The sequence below is a fragment of the Rhea pennata genome, chromosome 3, assembly GCF_028389875.1.
Source record: "Rhea pennata isolate bPtePen1 chromosome 3, bPtePen1.pri, whole genome shotgun sequence".
Taxonomy (NCBI): Eukaryota; Metazoa; Chordata; class Aves; order Rheiformes; family Rheidae; genus Rhea; species Rhea pennata.
Window position 1 is genome coordinate 44260078 of NC_084665.1, and position 18686 is coordinate 44278763.

The window sequence follows — 18686 nt, forward strand, 5'->3', positions numbered from 1 at the left end:
CCCAAAGTAAAGAGATCATTCATTCATTTTTTCTGTTCTTTTTTTCCTTCCAACTTGAATTCTGAGCTTAAGGTTTGTGGGTCTTTTTTAGTAGTCTTGACTTTTACATGATATTTCTACATCATACTAATTATTCCCCTCAATTTTTTGCATCTCTTCATGTAGAAATTCTATCGTGTTGGTTTAACTGTCTGATTTTGTTTTTGCATTAAGTAGTCACATTTCCAGTACAAGTTGTTTTGTTATATTTTGTCCTAAGAGAGTAATCAATGCTAAACTAAGCAAAACCATCGATAACTTTCTATTTTACACTCAATCATATTAAAAAATGTTTTGGATGGTAGCTTCTTCATTCAAACTAACTAAAACTAAAGAGACTGAAACGTCTCATCAATTAGAATACAGAGATGTTGTGAAATTACCCAAATGAAACATCTGTTCTCCTGCAGTTATGCAGTTCCCTGAACTCTTGTTGTAGTTGTCTGATTTGCAGACTGTCCATAAAAGACAGTTGTCTTTTAAACCATTTCAACAACATGTGAATCCCCAAATGGTGGCTGGCTCATCAGCCAAATATAAGACTCAGGATGTGTAAATGTTCTACCTATTTTGCAATAGCCATGTTTTGAACACATACAGAAATTATTTTGTTCTACTGTAATGACTCTTCTGGCCCACAAACAATTTTTTAGTTGTAGATTATTCAAATTACTAATTCTTCATAAAGGAGACAAAACTAAACCAAGTAATCTGAAAGAAGAGAATGATGGTTAAAAAAAAAAGAGAGAGACGAAGCCTCCTCACCTTTCAAATATTATTTCTAAATTCTTTATTTAATCTTAGTTTTCTGTCAACTGACAGATCACTTTGAATTTTCCCTTCTTTTTTTATTCATTTAAAATAAAAACAGTTCCTTTGAAGTGTCATAATGCACTTTCATCAAGTTTGTGGGTGACACCAGATTGGAGGGAGAGTGGTAAATACACTCAAGGGAAAGGAGCACAACAAGCTAGACGAATGGCCTGGCAGGAACCTCATGAAGTTCAGGAAGGATAAATAAAAAGTTCTGCACCTCAGGCAGACCTAACCCATGCAACTGTACAGGCCGGGCATCAATGGGTAAAAAAGCAACTTTTCAAAAAAGAACCAGGGAGGTCCTGTTGTAGAGCAGGTAAACATGAGTCAGCAGTGCACCCTGGCAGCCAGGAGAGTGTTAGCTAATGTGAAAAAAAGGTTCATCTGCACACATGCAAAGGAGCAGAGGGAGACAATGTCAGAGCAAGAGGGACCCTGAGTAACACACTGTCCTGGCTGCCCCCAGGCCCATCACAGGAGACCGAGCAGCAGACTCATCTCCACAAGCACAGAGGCACAAAAAACATCTCCTGAGCTGTCCCAGGAAAGCACTGGCCTCCTTGTCCAGGTGTGAAGCCCAGTAAGATGAGTCAAGAGGAGTGGCTCTCCAGAACACCTTTCAGACTAAGGGAGGTTCCTGTCTCTGGTTATAAGATACATTATGTGGGAAGAGCACTTCAGGATTGTGCAGGATTTACAGGATGTTTAGAGGATGCATCAAAGGTTGGGAAGAGAGGAATCTAGGTGATTTGGTAAGGAACAAAAGTGAGAAATTAGAAGAATAAAAGGAGAAAAAGAGTTAGTCATCTGTAAACAGGTGGCTGGTCAGTACACTTGTCCAACCATGCCCTGCACCTGATCAGTAGTTCGTCCTATCTTCCTATTAAATCTTTTTTCTAACTGTTTTCCTGGGTGAAGGACTCTATTCTATATGCACAAGTGTGTGTGGAAGTCTAAGTGCCAGCAAATGGAGTCAGATAACAGGTCACAAGGGCTCATGAGTCTACGGGGCCAGCAACTGCAGAGACCACAGTGTGTGAAATTAGCTGCCAGCAACAGGAGTGAGGGAGTTACACAAGCTGGTGTGTGATCGCTAGCACTTATTAAGTCAAACTAGGAGGCAAGTCAGTTAGGCTTCTTTGGAGCCAGATATACACATGTGTTTCTAAAGGTGAGACCGCAGGGGAGTTGGCTACTGGAGGAACCAGTGAGTCCTGGACAACTGCCAGAAGGACCAGGGGGGTCTGAGGAGAGGGGGAATACCAACTAGGAGACCCATTTGTATATGTATCTATGTCTCTAAGGGCAAGACTATAGTGAAAGTTGGTTAGCAGAGGGACGAAGCGAGTCCCGGTCAACTCCCAGGGACACTGTAGAGTCTGGGAGTCAACTGAGACCTGTGATTGTGTGTATATGTGTGTGCACATGTGTATGCCTGTATTTGTCTCTAGAGATCGGGCACATGGGAAGAGCAATGATCCAGGACATTGGATCAGACTGGAAGGACTGCATGTCCAGGCCAGTTACTGCATGGCAACAGACAGAGACACAGAGTCCAGGGATCCAGGGACCAGGTACTGGGTAGATTGAGTGCCCAGATATTGGAAGGATCTGCATCATACATATGTACACAAATATATCCCACTAATGGACCTTTCTCCTGATTGGCCAGAGATTTCTCCTGATTGGCCATAGTTAATTTGATAGAATAAAAATGACCTACCCGAACCTACATGAGTGCAAGGTAGAAAGAATGGGGAGGAGGAATCCTTTGATTAACAAACAGGAGCGCTACAGTGCACTGCGACACAATCCAATGTACCGAGCTTAAAGAAATTCATGAAGAGTTGCATGGACAAAAAAAAAATCCTTTTTCCTCATGAAGGAAAACATAGTGAGTTCTCTTCTATTTTGACCTGATATGAGGATAAGAGCATTTCCTTGTTTTATGACTGCAAACTGTGTACCTTTATTAAGGCAGTATTTATTATTGATAAAAAGTAATCTCCAGGCTACTTAGTTGAGGAGTTACCCAAATTATTCAGAAAAATTACTTTTGAAGTTAATATAATTTTAAAAATAAATATATTCAGAAATGGGACATACCACAGTGTGCCATTAGGTCTTCATGGAAATCCAAGAGTTGATCTCGAATTTCTTCAGGGCAAGGACAATCATTTTTATCATCTTTAAAGTTCAGCAGCATGTTTATCTTAAAACAAAGGATACAAAGGAAAAGCAGGCAACACTGATTTCTACAGGCAAAACTGTGAAATCAAAAGAACTCTGCCACACACATAGCACAGGAAAACAATAAATGGCTCACTGCAAGCTGTACCTGTTCCTGAGGTGGGGAACGAAATTCTTTTGTTTTCCGAGCTGTCAGGGCAGCAGACATATTCAAGGCCTGCATCACTTCATTGTACCGGAAGCGCTGATTCTCTTGAAGCCTGGCCACAAAATCATCAGAAAATGCTACAATGGCTTCTATCCGGTGCCGTACCTGGCAATCACACAGGTACTGGAGTAGATGACACATCTGAGAAAACAGTATCAGAAGAACAAAATGGGTAGGCAAGCTAGGAAAATTCTGCTGTGTGTTAGGCAAACAAGGGTGAATCCCTTACAGCAGCAGTTACTGTCAGATGAACCAACTGAAATCTTCAATGCAGTCATTTACTGTACCTGAAGTAATCTGCAATATATCCTAGATCAGGACTAATTAATATCTGACATATGCAAGAGATTTATGTGCCTCAGATCTAAAGGAAGAGGAGTTTCACTTATTTGTAAGACAATGGACTTGCTCCTTGCTTCTAGGGAATTTGTGTGTGTCTGGATCCACAGAAAGGCAGAACTCCTTGTTAACTTAATTTAGAAAGTGATTCTACTTAATGAAACAAGAGCTATCTGATCCACCATATACAAGTTTATATAATCAGGAAGACACTAATCTTGTAGTTTCCTGTAAGTAAATTACTTCTCTATTCAAACAACATCAGACTGCTGTTTTCCTTTAAAGAGAAATTACCAGGTGAAGAAAAAAAGGATGTGTGAAAAAAAGGTAACAACCACTAACACATCTGTATCATTACCTGTAATTTAACAGGTTCAGGAAGTTTCATCTGAAGGAGTCCTTCCTTTGGCACTTGCTCCCCTTTGGTTTCTTCCTCTCCTTCTTCTGCCTTGAGCTCCTCCGAACTCAGCTCCTTCTCTGAGAAATCACTTTCATCTTCCCGACTCATAGCTTCTTTGAAAACCCGGGGCTCAATCAACTGCAAGATGTGTTTCAGATCCCCGTTATGGAAGATTCCCATAATTAGGAGGGTGTAAAACAGCTTGATGAGAGGGACAAAAAGAAATTCGGTAGAGCCTCCAACCGGATCTCTAACATGGAGGCTGCCCTCCTGAACAGCTTCAGTCAGCATCTCTATTGTTTTCGCCTTCAAGATTTCCAGGGGGAATTCAGGACTAAACTGAAAACATTCACTGCTAATGCTTACAAAACTCGGGGAGGAGAACTGCATTCTTGGCCTTAAGGAAGTGCTCAGTCCTATACCAGGGAGGCCGTGCTTTTTGTTTTCATCAGGAAACAAGGTAATACTCTTGGTCTCATCTGTCATTGGAACAATAAATTCATTATTCATCATTAACCTTGCAGTGGCATAGGTATTGAGATGGATGTCAATGAGTAAGTCATAATATCCTGCACGTAATAATCCTGGCATATATTTATTCTCAATTGCATACAGGAGCTGAGACTCATCCACATGGCTACACATAGCATGGGCCACCCGGTTGTTCCCTAAAGCACAAACAGCTGAATACAATCGGAGGGTATGATAGTGAAATTTTAGCAATTCTTCTTGTTCTGTCAGCTCTAAAATATCAATTGTCCTGCAGCAGAAAGAAAAAAACAAACAAAAAAAAAAAAACAAAACAAAACAAAAATCCAGTAAATTCTGTATCAGGATAGCAATTTACCAAACTTCACGAATTCAAAATTCTACCTAAGGACAATATCATCTCTGTGGATGAAATTTTTCACTTTTCGACTTTCATGTGATAAACCTTGTTAACCCAAGAATCATGGACCAAGAATGAAGTTTAGCTAGGTATTTATTCAAGTCACTCCTAAAGTACAACTTCAGTTACCCTCAGAGGAGAAAGATCCAACTGATGTACATGAAACAGAACAGTTACTCATACTACAGACAAGATACTGAATAACTGAAAATCATCTTTTAATTCAGTACAGGATGACACGTTTATGTCATTATTCTTTTTAGATCTGGGGTTGACAGTAGACTAGCTAGTTTGTAGGACCTTTCTTTTTTCTTACTTGATTTTTTAGTGATTTTATTTGCAGTCTTAGTCCTTAGCATTATGTTTATATATTTGGGTAACAAGGAAATCTGAAATCCACCTTTTTCCAATTGTTTCAATTAAATTTAGGAAATTGGAGTAATAGAATAGTTTCACTGCCCATACATTTTAAAAAGCTAAGAAAAACAGATCTTCATCTATCTTGCAGATTATCTTTAATATCATACGCTCTCAATTTCTCTTTCATTTTAATTTAAAACCCAAATACACTGTCAAAAAGTTTAGCGAGAAGCTACTACAGGTTGGAAACATAACAAAAAGATGCAGATTTTAAAGCATTTTTAAAAATAAAATAAAATTAAATTGCAATGCTAGCTAAGTCGAAATATACTGCTTCTACTTACATGTGTTATACATACAGGTAGAGAGAAAAAGAGACAGGGACTTGGGCTTCTCTTACAGAAAAATTTATGACATGTCTATTTTTATAATCCCAACCTAGCCCCAGTGTACTTTCACTTATAAGCATCATCAACCTGTTTTCTTCTGGAATATGAAGGGCCATGAACTGCAAAGGATTCAAGCACTGTATCATCCAGCCTTGTCGTTCACTGATCCGAGAGACATCAACCTTCAGGAAATGGTTTGGCACTCTGCTCCAAAGCACGTGAGTCAAAAACTGGACATGGAGACGCGGAGGGCATTGAGAGACTGGGTTTTTGTGTTCACTTTTGAATAAGCCAGCAGATAATGGCATCACATTCTGGAGAATTCCAACATAAGAGACAATTCTTCACCATCTTTAGAAATAATGAACATGTGCTATTTCTCAAGACAGATGGATAGTACAGTATAGCACAGTGTAACAGGAGAGTAATATTTTCAGTAGTTTACAAAACCAACTGGTAACTGCTGGCCAATTTGTGGTAAGAGAGCATTTCCCCCTTTTTTTTCTAAAATAACTAAATATGAAATAGAAACTTGAATAGAATGTTTATTGGGACCTAATAATTAGCTGCCATAGACCAAAGATCTGAACTTATCTCTTCTGATTTCTTAGATATTCACATATCCAAAGCAAGGAAGTCAATTTCTGCTCAGTTTTCTTATGTGTACTATTTGAAAGTATCCTAAAGCTCTTTTAAAGCCTTACCCACTCTGCAGAGCAACCAGTCATCCATGGCTCAGTTTATAAAATAAGAGATTTGCTTTACTGACCTCAGTGACTGAAAGCAATATATGTTATCTGCCTAATTCAGAAACATCTGGTTTCATTTCATCATGAAGGATGAGATGCAGAAACTTTCTCAGGACTTTGCAATATCCCTTGCCCATTCACAGCTGTTATAATCCTTCTCATCCTGTGTACTATATTTTAGATACATGAATTGAGTTCAGTATTAAAATGACAACAGTGCAAACACTTGGACTCATAAAAATATGCCAAATAAGAACACATTGCATAACAAATGACAAAAATCAATGATTACCTGATACAATGTAGCATTACTTCTAAACATGCACAAAAATTAAGCACTATTTACCTTTATTCTTCCCAATTCAAACTGGAAAACATTGGGGCTTGTAGCTTGAGCAAATACAGCAGGAAAGAGCTTAGTACTTGGTTCAACCTACAGAAAAGATGTAAAAATATATATTCACTGAAGTCAGCAAAATAATATTTAATGTTAGACAGCCCTCAACACCTGTACTGACTTCCAGAAAGTGCAAGCCTCTGAATAAAACTCCAGAAAATCCTAACAAGAGGGAAAAATTATCATAACAATTGCAATTATTTTTTCTTCCAATCTTCAAACACATATACTAATAAAATTCAGTCTGAGGTTTTTGGTTCCCCCTCTCCACTGAAAGATGCCATCAAAAATACTCACCTGATAATATGTGCCTAGTTCCTTGCCATTAGCTGTGAAGGTCAGCAGACCACTGGCAGCATCAACCAAGCAACCAATCTCCAGCCCATTATTATTGCGCCCTTGTCCAGGACTCATGCTCTCTCCTGCACACACCATATAGCAGTTGCTGCGTTTGATACTGAATGTCAAAAACAGATTTATTTATAGATGGTATATAAACTTTCTGTAGAAGCCTAAAAAAAAATTTGTGCTGCTGCAATCAATGGGGCATATGGTGAAAACAGCAGGTGCTGACAAAACTCAATGGCACTTAGACCTCATAATTGGGGGAGGGAAGAAAAAAAGAAAAAATGAAGAAGACAAAACAAGCATAAGCTCAAATTATTAATAAAACTTCAAGAGACAAAACTAACATTGCAAGTTAATGTTTTATAACATTTAGTGTTAAGCATAACACACAGAGAGAGTTTCTGACACGGACCATAAGCAGAAATAGTGACAGGAGCTGTTCTTGTACTATTTCTGGCCTGCCGAAAGCTAAAAAGTTCCAAAAATATGGCAAGGGAGAGCTCTGTTTTGCACAAATGCAGGCTCATGTTCTGAAATGAATGAATGAAACTACATTTAAAAGCTATACTACTCTTTACTTTTTTCAAATTATTAATTTTACTAGATCATTATTCCACAGATCTTCACAAGCAAGAGAAGAGAACAGGTTATAAGGGGACCTTATAGTCAGCACTTTTTGATATTACAACTTATTTTATATCAAATTCCATTAAATGGAGTAAAACTACAGTTTATATAGTTGTTAGTTGCCTTTATAGATATAAAATAAACATCTTTTTAAGAAAATTGTAACCAACCTCTCATGAACCTTCCCCTTCTCATCTCCCAGTGTAACTGTGACAGTGCGCACTCTATCCAAGTCAAAGCATGTGTCATACTGATGAAAGTCAGATGTAATCCACCCCACCCAGACATTAGCAGGTTCTTGACCAGGAAATATTCTCACTGAATAATAGTACTGTCAATAAAAACATCATGTTACAAATTGTTAATACTTATTTTCTACTGTATTATTTTGATTCAGAATTAATTTGTTGCTCTAGAATCTGAAAATGTCATTTCTTCAAAACTAGCATAGACTTTTCAAGTGCAAGTCATAAAACAAGTACTATAAGGATAGCAAAAAAAATCAAAATACAACCAACAAGAACATGTTTGTTAAAGGAAAAAAAAAGAAAAACAGTACAGATAGTACAGTACTATAGGCTTGTAATGTAGGCTTTTGCGTTGCAGTATTGTAGGTTATTTTTGTATTGTAGCTACAATTTTTACCCTGTAGGTAAGTGGCAGCCTGTGGTACACTAATATCTTTTGGGAAGAGAATAAATAGCAAAGAAAAAACTGTATTTTTATTTTCAGACACTGAAGAATGAGCACTTAGGGAGCTGATCTTCTCAGTGAAAAGCACTCAAAACCTTTATTACTTTCACCAGGAATTCCACAAATCAAATGTTGAATAAAACTGGGATAGAAGTGCTCAACAGGTCTTGAACACTGATCTTAACACACTCTGCATGTATTTTTTTCTCTCCGATGCTCAGTGTTTCAATAATAGTTTCAAAAACAGATTCAACTGAATTTATTGCTCTCCCTGGGCAAATTATTTTAGACTGACTATCAAGGCAAAACAAAATGAATGTAGTAGTCTCTCAACTTTAGTAGTGTAGGACTACAGCAGAAATTTACATTTAAAATTTGGCCTGAAAAATCACATGTTCTCTGAAACTCTTAATACTGAAAACATGCAGCTGTTCAAGAAAACAAACAACTAAAAAACCTAGGTAACCATACCGTGGAAGTTTGCATCAAATAATCATAGTCATCCCTATCATCTGCTAGCACATCCTCAGTAAGTCGTGCAGAGTGGCTTGTGCTATAATCAGGCTTTGTTCTCCTCAACATAAATCTGTAATACAATAAATAAAATCAAAATCTATATGCAAAGTATTTACTACATTATTTATTTATTACATTATTAGTATATAACACTAATGTATTTATTACTTACCTGCAGTTCAAAACAGAATAAATCTTCAGATAAGAGAAAAATACAGATTTAAATAATTTTTTTATTAAACTGCATATTCAGAAGTCATTTGGAAGCTGAATTCTTCTCAATTTAAATGCTGTTAAGCATTTATGACACTTTAGAAAAGGAACCTTGAATCGTAAATTACTTTGATGCTTTAAAAAATTTCATCTACACTTCCGTATTTATTCTGCAGTTGAAATATTTAACTAAGTAAGTAAGTTTGGTAAAGAATGGTAGAAAAGGAAAGGAAAGCTGCTGGTTGCAGTAATGTATCTGGGTAATGGCCCAGTATTAGCGATCTCCACAGAATCATCAAGTTGCTCCTTCATTCATTTGATTATGTAAGAAAAGTTAGGGAGAATGAACATATCAGCTAGAAGATATTCCTTCCTCACTTAATGAAACAAATGACCTAAGAAGCTGATATTCACTACAAATTATCTAAATATCTTCATCTGTCTGGAATTTTTGTGAAAAAAACCTCAGGTCACTTCAGAAACTTCCTAGTCCTGTCAGAAAGGATTTCCAAGGTTTTAGAGTGAATTTCTTCTGAGGATCTCAAAAACCTTCACAATTAATCTAATGATAGGTTTCTAATAGCTAGAGAAATGTTTTCAGGTTTTTGCTTAATTTTAGTCAGTATCTTGCAGATGATGTAACTTAAGCAAATCAGAGTTAACTGTCTCACTTACTGTTATATCTAAATTTAGAACAGAATTAGGGTAAAATCTCTGGAGATCAGACTGGCATTTTCTTCAACAATGTAAAGAAAAAATAAGTGAAATGTGCTACTCACCTTTGTTTAAGACGTGAAGGTTTTTCTTGGGTGTAATCTTTATGATTGTTTAACTCTGGTCTTGTGGCATCTTTTTCTCTTTCAGTCCGGTCAGGTACTAGATGACCATGAGCAGTTTTCATTAGCACCTCAAAATCAGAATCAGCATCATAATCTTCCAAGTCATTCTTAGGGCCAAAAAGACCACTGCCTGGTAATCCTCCTGCAGCTGTTCTGGAGAACACCTCAGCACATTCAATAGGCATACTTAATCGAAAAAACATGACATCTGTTTTACTGTTCTGCGAACCAAAGGACTTCTGCGTGACCTTCAGACAGGGACAGCTGTCTATAGTGCCATCAATTCTCATCACCTATCAAAAAAAATAATGTATTTAGTTTGAAGTTAATGCTTTTCTCCCCCTCTCAAATATTCAAGTTGTATCTTTAGAATAAGCACCGACATTTTAAAACAAACCAAAACTTGCAACAGTACACTCAGATACATTGTGATTATGTACTATCATTTTAAGGGCAAATAAATGTCATTTTAAAGGGAGCAGAGGTTTTTGTTGTTTCTTTGTTAAAAAAGCACTCACAAAATATAAATCTAATCTTGGGAAGAACAACAAAAAACACTAATAAAGTAGATATAAAAGACAAAATTTTGATATACATCAATAGAAAGAAAGGTTTTACTTCACTGATTTCCAAGGCGCTTTATGTTAGGACTTAGTTTTGTCAGGCTGCACAACTGATTGGGACAAAATCGTTGACACAACTATCTCATAAATATTTATTGAAATCAAAATCAATTAGTCATGGAAAATCATGAAGTGTGTGCACTGGAACACATGGTACTTGTTACATAGAAAGGCACACTTTTTGGAAGGGTTTTCTTAATGTGCAGGACTCTCACTCACTGCACAAGGAGTTCTTAATGAGGACATCTTGTGGAATTTATCTTTGAGAAGGTCATGTATACACATAAGACAGATTTTATAGATGAGGAGACACAACAAACCAAATAGCTTTATTATTTGAAACCCTACAGAAGGTAACAAGCTATTAATGGGTATAAAATATGTCCAGAACACGGCTAAGCTACCAAATAAAAAACCTAGTCTAGAAGTGCAAAAGTAGTTTTATCATTAAAGCACACTCCTGGAAAAAAATGTCTAGAAATATCCCAATAGGGAATACAGACCTCAATATGCTCATGGTTTAATGGCACTGGTAGGAACTGAGGGAGTCTTTTGCTCAACCAAATGGTGATGTCTCTGTTTGTATTAACAGCGAAGGGCTCGTACCCTTCCTGTAAGCCACAGATCGTGAAATACTTTAGAGTGCTGACATCTTTTCCAAAGTTCATTCTTCCCACTTGAGATAAGCCCAGGCTGCACACAGGTAGAAACCCTTAAAACCACAAGAAGAAAGAATATGTAGATTGTACATCAGAAACATCAGTGAGTTGTTTTCTTCTATTTCCCAACATCTAAGTGCAAGTAGTCATCTACAGCACATCACCTCTTATGTATCACCAAGAACCTTATCTCAAATATTATTTTGAAAATACAGGTCTCTAATAGTTAAGAATCTCTTCATTCAGCAGCCAGTTCACTTTAGAGAAATGTAAGAGAGAACTTCAAGGATTCTGTCAGCAAACATTTGGTTAAGCTCTCTGCTTGCATAGCAGTGTTATCAATTCTGACGATGTTACTGAGTCTTACAGTAGTCAATATTCCTTCTAGAACTCCAACAGTCACGGTGTTTTCAGAGAATCTCAAATATCACTTTAAAAGAAATATAGTTCTTGTCCCTAAAGTAGCAAAAATAAAGTTAAAAATATGCACCAATTTCATGCTGCCATAGAAAAAATAATAATAAAAAACAAAAACTACACTTAACTAGCTTTTTATTTTTCATAGAAATTTTGTAGTATTGGAAATGGCAATATTATACTGTAGCTTCATGAAACTGATGTTTCAAAGAATTCACCCTGAGTCAGCTTCACATGTGTATGTCTGTTCTTTTACTGTTTTACTAGCACAAGGAATTCACTTCTGTGCATGCAGTCAACAAAATCTTTGCACTTTTAAAATAATTTTGGGGTTTTTTTTCTGTTTGCTCAGAATCTTAGTTTAGAAAACAAAAAGAAAGTATGTTATTACTTCTATTCCTCTTGCTACTGTTTTTGAGTTTCCACCTACAAACAGTTTTGTAAATTTATTTGATGCAATTACTAATAAAACATAACAATAAAAAAAACATCGCTCAACAAATGTTAAGTTCAGTTTTTCTCTTGTATCAACAAGAAATACAAAGCTCTGTTACATTATTCTGGCTCAGGTGAAGCCACTGTAACAGATATGGAATGGTATAAGGAGGAAATACAACCAGTTCCTTGCTCTTCTTGAGGCTGTCTGCATACAAAGTGCCAGAACATCTGTTCACAACATATTCTTTAGAGACAAAAGCAAAATTCACAGCACCAGCCTCAGGAGTGTTTACTCATAAGATCAAAGATCAGCTGTCAATAGCACCTTTGCATTTTTTTTTAATTACAGATAAGTAAGACTCATACTCATATATATGTGTATTAGGTATGATGAATCTAAGGCCATACACTACAGGTCATAAGCTAAAGTCTAGATTTTTATCTTAGCAGCAAGACTCTTAAATCATGAAGCATGAGCTTCTCACACTGATAACGCAGATGATTTAAGCAGCATGATTTACATCTCTTCTGCTCATGAAAATCCAATGTTAGAAAGCAATAAAGAGCATTTTCCAGAACTAAATGAAACAAAATTATATTACACATTCATAACTAGACAAGTTGCACTTGCATAAATAGACACATACAGCAATAAAGTCCAGCAGCTCTACTAGCGGGAAATTACTAGGCATCCTGATGAGTTAAAGGAGCCCATATACTGTTGCAAATGTGTTTAAGCAAACACAGGGAAATCAAGGAAAGATGATAAACTCTACTCATGGAGATAAATGAGAAGTATAAAAGACACAGCTACATCAGATAGGAATGTTTAAAATATAACTGATTTTCACCCTTCCTAAATAGAATGCATATAAGATGTTATTTCTTCCACTTATGCATTTCCCTTTGGGGTCAAAAAAAAAAAAAAAAAAAAAAAAAAAAAAAAAAAAAAAAAAAAAAACCTCATTGATGCATTCAGTCTTAGGAGTGAATCCCTAAAAGAAAACAAACAAACCCAGAACTGAAGTCTTACACATGCAGATGTCTCACTGAAGTTACTTAATTCAGTTCAATATTTTCCATCAGCTCTAACTGCAGCCAATATGAAATCATAATAATCTCTCTTCATTGATGCCAGAACAGTATTGTACAGGTAACTAACTCCTGCAAGTAATCATTGCTATACAGTAACTGCTCTTCTGTATGAATAGAATATAAATAATAGTACCAATCTTCTGTGTGGAAGCACTGCTTTCCTCTCCGGGACTTTGCCCTGATTTGACTACTCAATTGACAGATTTGACAGACTACTCAAATGTCATTAAGGTTGTTCAGGATTATTCCCTATTTGGGAAAGATACCACATCTACCTTTCACACTGTTTTTAAAAGACAGTAAGGAGTGTGCTGGTAAGGCAGGTGCATGTTTTGCTATGGAATACAAATCAACTTTCAACACCTTTCCATATACAGGTATTCAGTCATATTAGATACGATATTTTGCAGATCATTTGTAACCTTTGCACACCGAAGGCTGCATAAGATGATGATTTACCCATGGCCTCATTCTTAATCTACAGGTGCATAATGGGACTGTGTAGCAAATCTTTTATTTTATGAAATAGCAAGACAGGTAAAAACAGTACCATCACAAAAAGTAACATCGTCCGTCACTTGTGGCAAAAGGTAGGACAGCAATATTTTTTATAATGTTCCCCACTTTTGAGAATATAGGATGAGCTCTGTGATGCAATTTATCAAATATTCAGTACAAACAGTAAAACTGATGCTCAGAGAGAGCATACTTTGACAAAACAAAACTTGGGTTGCAAAGTGCATATCTTCATATATGAATATAAAGCATGAACATTTCATATCTACAGTATTAAATTTCTTTTATACAAGTGCATAATAATATGCAATTATGTTGCATATCCTCTTGTGGCCCCATAATACAAGACATAGCTCATGAGCCTTGATAGTAAATTGGTATACAGCCATATTCCCTCTTTATTGTTCGTAAGTAAATTAAAACTGCAGGACTGATCTATAGTCAGACTATATTCTTCAAAGCAGACCAAAGGGCTCAGACAAATCTTTTTTTTCCTAAAGTGAAAAGCTGCTTTTTGCAGCAGCACATGACATGCCAACAGTTCACTGACAAGTGACATGCAGAAAGGTCTCAGCGCCCTTAAGTAGGAGCTATTAACAAAACCAAAGTCAGCCTAAAAAACAAAAGCGCTACGAATGTCGTATTTGAGTATACGTGTGCTTGTATGGACACACATATATACATACACACTCCATATAATGAACCTTTTATGAAATGCTCATTTTATTTATAAATATTGATCTGGAGATACTAAATCTCAGATCAAGGAGTATCTGCCTTTGAAATCAGAATAGCAGGTCTTATTCCAAAGGCAAGTTCTTTTCTATACACATGATACTAAAAAACTTAATTAAATTATTAAATTAAATTAAAGGGATATTGTAAAAATTCTGAAACACTTGACATTGACATTAAGTCTATGACATAGTTACCAAGGTCTTAGAGCTCCATGTCAAACATGAAACTAGTATTTTAGTTGTTTTGGACTTGACAGAGATCTGTTTATATCTGATTCTGTCATTGGAAACAAGTACCATGAAAAATACAACACTGTACTTTCATCAACTTTGAAATCAAAGTAGTGGTCAAATAGCCTGTCTTCAGAATCTCATGAAACTCAAATTCCTCTCAGAATTTCTCATCCATTTATGGGATTATAATTCCTAAAAAATTAGAGCTGTTGCCCAGTTATACTAGGATGATTTTATGTTCTATACCACTAACACTGAGCCATTCCGGTATCCTTTTCCGTCAGCATGTTACCATAGTATTTTAGAAGATCTGCAGGCAATGAAGTAACAGGCATGAGGCTAGAGAGCTGGCAGCAGTTATCTTATTTTAAATCAAATCAAGAATTTCCTAATTCTTCTAGTACGGTGGAAGAAGAGAAAATAGAATTTCTTCTTTCAAAGCACTTCTGAAAGGTAAAATATTCTGAAATGTAGATGGAAGTGAAGTAGTTAAGATTCAACAACCTAATTAATAGGTAAAAGAGTCATCTTTCCCATGTCTTATGGGAATAGAGATCCGTAACCCAAAAATACTATTTTGCATCTACTGCTGCTCAAAAGATTGAACTTCGATATTTGATGTATAAGACACAAAATATCAACCTAAAAATAATTAAAAATATATATTTTTTTACATTTCAATAGTTAGAAAATTTTAGGTTATCTATATATTTCTCAACCTTTAATGTACCTATATGCACATAAGTATGTAAATTTCTAACCATAAAACAAATTTATAAACAAAAATACTCTACAGTATAGAATCATTTTGGAACCTCAAACAGGCCCACAGCAAAGATTCTTCTTAAAGTGTATGTCCAAGTTTAGACACTAAGCCACTGGTAATTGGTGTCTGTCCCTATCCTGAGTGCATTAACTTACAATAACTACCCAGTATCTCTACCCGTTACTCTGCTATACAGAATTCCGAAACACAGAAATTCATGCGGATAAGACACAAATCTTCCACAAAACGTAGCTGTGGCCAGCTTCTGGACCACATTACAACCACTGTATACCACTATAGGGCATGCAGAACTGTAAACGTGGCACCAGCTTCTCCAAAGGCCATTAGCAGGATCAGCCTACACTCGGCCATCCACCGCTGCTATATGCTATCCTAATTACGTGGTCCAGTCGTTGGATCAGTGCAAATCCTTGGATACTTTTTAAACACAAAATCTGCTTCAAGTTGCCCAGACATCTCATCCTCAGCTGTGCTGTCTGTGTTGGAACTCATGAGAGGAACAACAACAGTCCCCAATTCTCTTCCCAGAACTGCCTCAAGTATCTGGCAATCTCATAGTGTGTGAGTTTGTTGTAAACTAAAGCCTGCTTTAGGGTTCCAAAAGCTGGACCAACACTGCCACAGCAACAGGAACTAAACTTACTCTACCAGTTTAGATCTACATAAACACTAACTTTGTTACATCTGGATCTGTTACCATCTCTCCTCCCAGAGCAGAAACAAAAGCTTAGAGCTCGCTTAAACCCCCTCCTGGGTACTCTAATTTGAAAAAAATTTTGATTAACACTTCTACAAATTTATGATACAGTGACCTTCTGAAGCATACATTAAATGTTAACAGCTATGGAATCACAATCCCAACCACATCCCTGTAAAAAGGGGTCACAAAGACTGATACTTGCAAAATCCCTGACACCTAACTATGAAATCCTTGTCACAGAAGGCTGCTGTGAAGTTCACCATAAAAAAAGTCCTTGCCTCTTCTTTACATGCAGCGTGCCTCCCTTCCAAATGCTGGATACTAACTGAACAGGGCAAGGGACAAGGAATTAGTTGCAGGCTATGGAGGGAGGGGGGGAGTCCTACAGTTCACAGAAAGAAATTTGACAGTGTTAATTTTCTTAATAAATTCACTGCCAAAGAAAGCAAAACATAACTTCTTTTTAAGGATTAGGTAAACCCAATAACACACTTTGAGAGGCATATATCCGTCTGTCAATTTGTATCTCTATGGCATACAGGGAGAAACATGTCCTTTTTAGTTCATGGTGAGCATCCAAGCTTTCTGTTGGTATTCTTTGTATATTTTTTATAGTATATACAAATGTGCTGGATATTCCTCAATAAACATTAAGAGTATAACATGAATTTACAAAGCAATTGAGAAAAAAGTAAACAAAATTTAAAATAATTTATTTTCAAGGCCCCATAAGTTTGTTCTTAATTCAACAACCTTGTGTCTCAGAGCATTGCTCCAAAATGAATAGTTGTTATAGGTCCATAACACAAAGCAGGAAGAACAGAAATTCAGCATTGCAAAACTTAATGTAATGTCCACTTAAATCAATTAAAAAGCTCCTAGTGGAGTTTAAAGCAATTTTCTTTTCTGTATAGTTCGAACTTATCGCAAGTCTTCTCTGTTGCAATACAGAGAACAACAGGGAAATGCAAAAAAGGGACTGTGTCTTCAATTAATTACTGTGGATTCACCACTGCAACCTAGAAAGTTATCATAATTTATCATATAACATGCTGACTGGAGCCACTGAACCCTAATGGCTCTTTCCTGCTATGCTGGTAGTATGTCAACTCGCCTTTCAAAAATCAAAACACTAATTGTGTTGGAGGATGTTATGAACAAGAACACAGAGAAGCAAATTTTTTTGTGTTTGCTGAATACATTAGTTTCTATTTATGTCTTATTGAGGGATAAGATCATTATTACCAGTAAGCCAAGATTATATTATGAATTGCATATATGTATATATATACCCCTTCTAGAAAAGAAATAAAAAATGAAATCAAATTATGCAATGTGTAAGAACAAATCAATAGAAACACTGTCACGTGATGGAAGACTTAAGACTAGATGTTTTATCTTCGTTTAAAGGCATGTGTATACACACATATATCAACAAGCACAGCTACATTTTTCTTAACAAGCAGCATACTTTGAATTACTCAAAAAACCTATAGCCAATATTTGCTTTTCCTTCAGAGGAAATGAACTAATTCCTCATGGCCAATTAGAACTTATCATGCACTCAGAATCAAAAATAGTTTGAATTCTTGTTGCTGAGGAGACTGAGAGTTTAGGTCTAACACATCAATTTTGGTTAAGGAAGGAACATGTACTATGTTTGATAGCCTTATGGATAGCAAACTAGAACATGTCTAAATGTTAGACGGGAGACACAGGGACCTGTGTAGGTACAAACCCAGCTAATGGGCTTTAGGAGGAAAATAGACTTCTCCAGCAGAAACTACAGTTTTATATCAGAGTCAATACAGAAAGCTCCTGGCCCACATGCAGTGCCTGTATGGCCATGGAAAAAGAAAGGCTCAAGTACTGCTGTGGATAAACAGACAACTGGTTACTGCATGAGATATCCACAAAGTTTAGTGGAGCAAAAATCTTTTATTTACACATATTTGTATATTCTTACCATTTAGAATATTTTTTTAAAATATATTTGCTAATGACAGAAACTACTACAGTGAGTCTTTCCTCCAGATACAGAAGTAATAAGCACATAAGTTTCCTATGCTTGGAACAACAGAGATCATAGGAGAATATATACGAAAAGAGAGACTGCTGTTTATATACTAGATGCCTCAGACTCTCTCTTTGGAAATAGGAAAGGAATTCAATGTATCATATCATCCTGGACAACAGTCCCTAACAAACTAAGTACTTCTGTCAGGAGTAGAATATTGCTCCAGCTTCTACTCCACTTAGAGCTACCGCACTGCTGAAGTTCCATGACTGCAGTCCATAACAAAGTATTTCTGGCAGGAGTACAAAGTAGAGCAAGAAAATTGTACTCAACTTATGAGCACCAAAGAAACTAATGACCAGCCATACACTGTACACACATAAAACTGCTACTAATCTTAATGTGTCCATCTCATATTGTTCTAAAACTCCTAAGAACACGTTATAACAAC

The 18686-nt window shown here is 36.3% G+C and overlaps 1 protein-coding gene across 5 annotated transcripts in view; it reads right to left on the reverse strand.

The window, feature by feature from the left end:
• Nucleotides 1-18686, reverse strand: part of RYR2 (ryanodine receptor 2) — a 444114-nt gene that overhangs the window by 150507 nt on the left and 274921 nt on the right. For all 5 annotated transcript variants that reach the window (XM_062572155.1, XM_062572154.1, XM_062572153.1 and 2 more), the window contains 10 exons: nt 11139-11347; nt 9953-10305; nt 8916-9030; nt 7922-8082; nt 7074-7233; nt 6726-6812; nt 5718-5944; nt 3951-4752; nt 3194-3394; nt 2962-3067 (listed from right to left, as the gene is read on the reverse strand). In XM_062572155.1, coding sequence (XP_062428139.1) covers nt 2962-3067; nt 3194-3394; nt 3951-4752; nt 5718-5944; nt 6726-6812; nt 7074-7233; nt 7922-8082; nt 8916-9030; nt 9953-10305; nt 11139-11347 — 2421 coding nt within the window. The remainder of the gene's footprint in view (nt 1-2961; nt 3068-3193; nt 3395-3950; nt 4753-5717; nt 5945-6725; nt 6813-7073; nt 7234-7921; nt 8083-8915; nt 9031-9952; nt 10306-11138; nt 11348-18686) is intronic.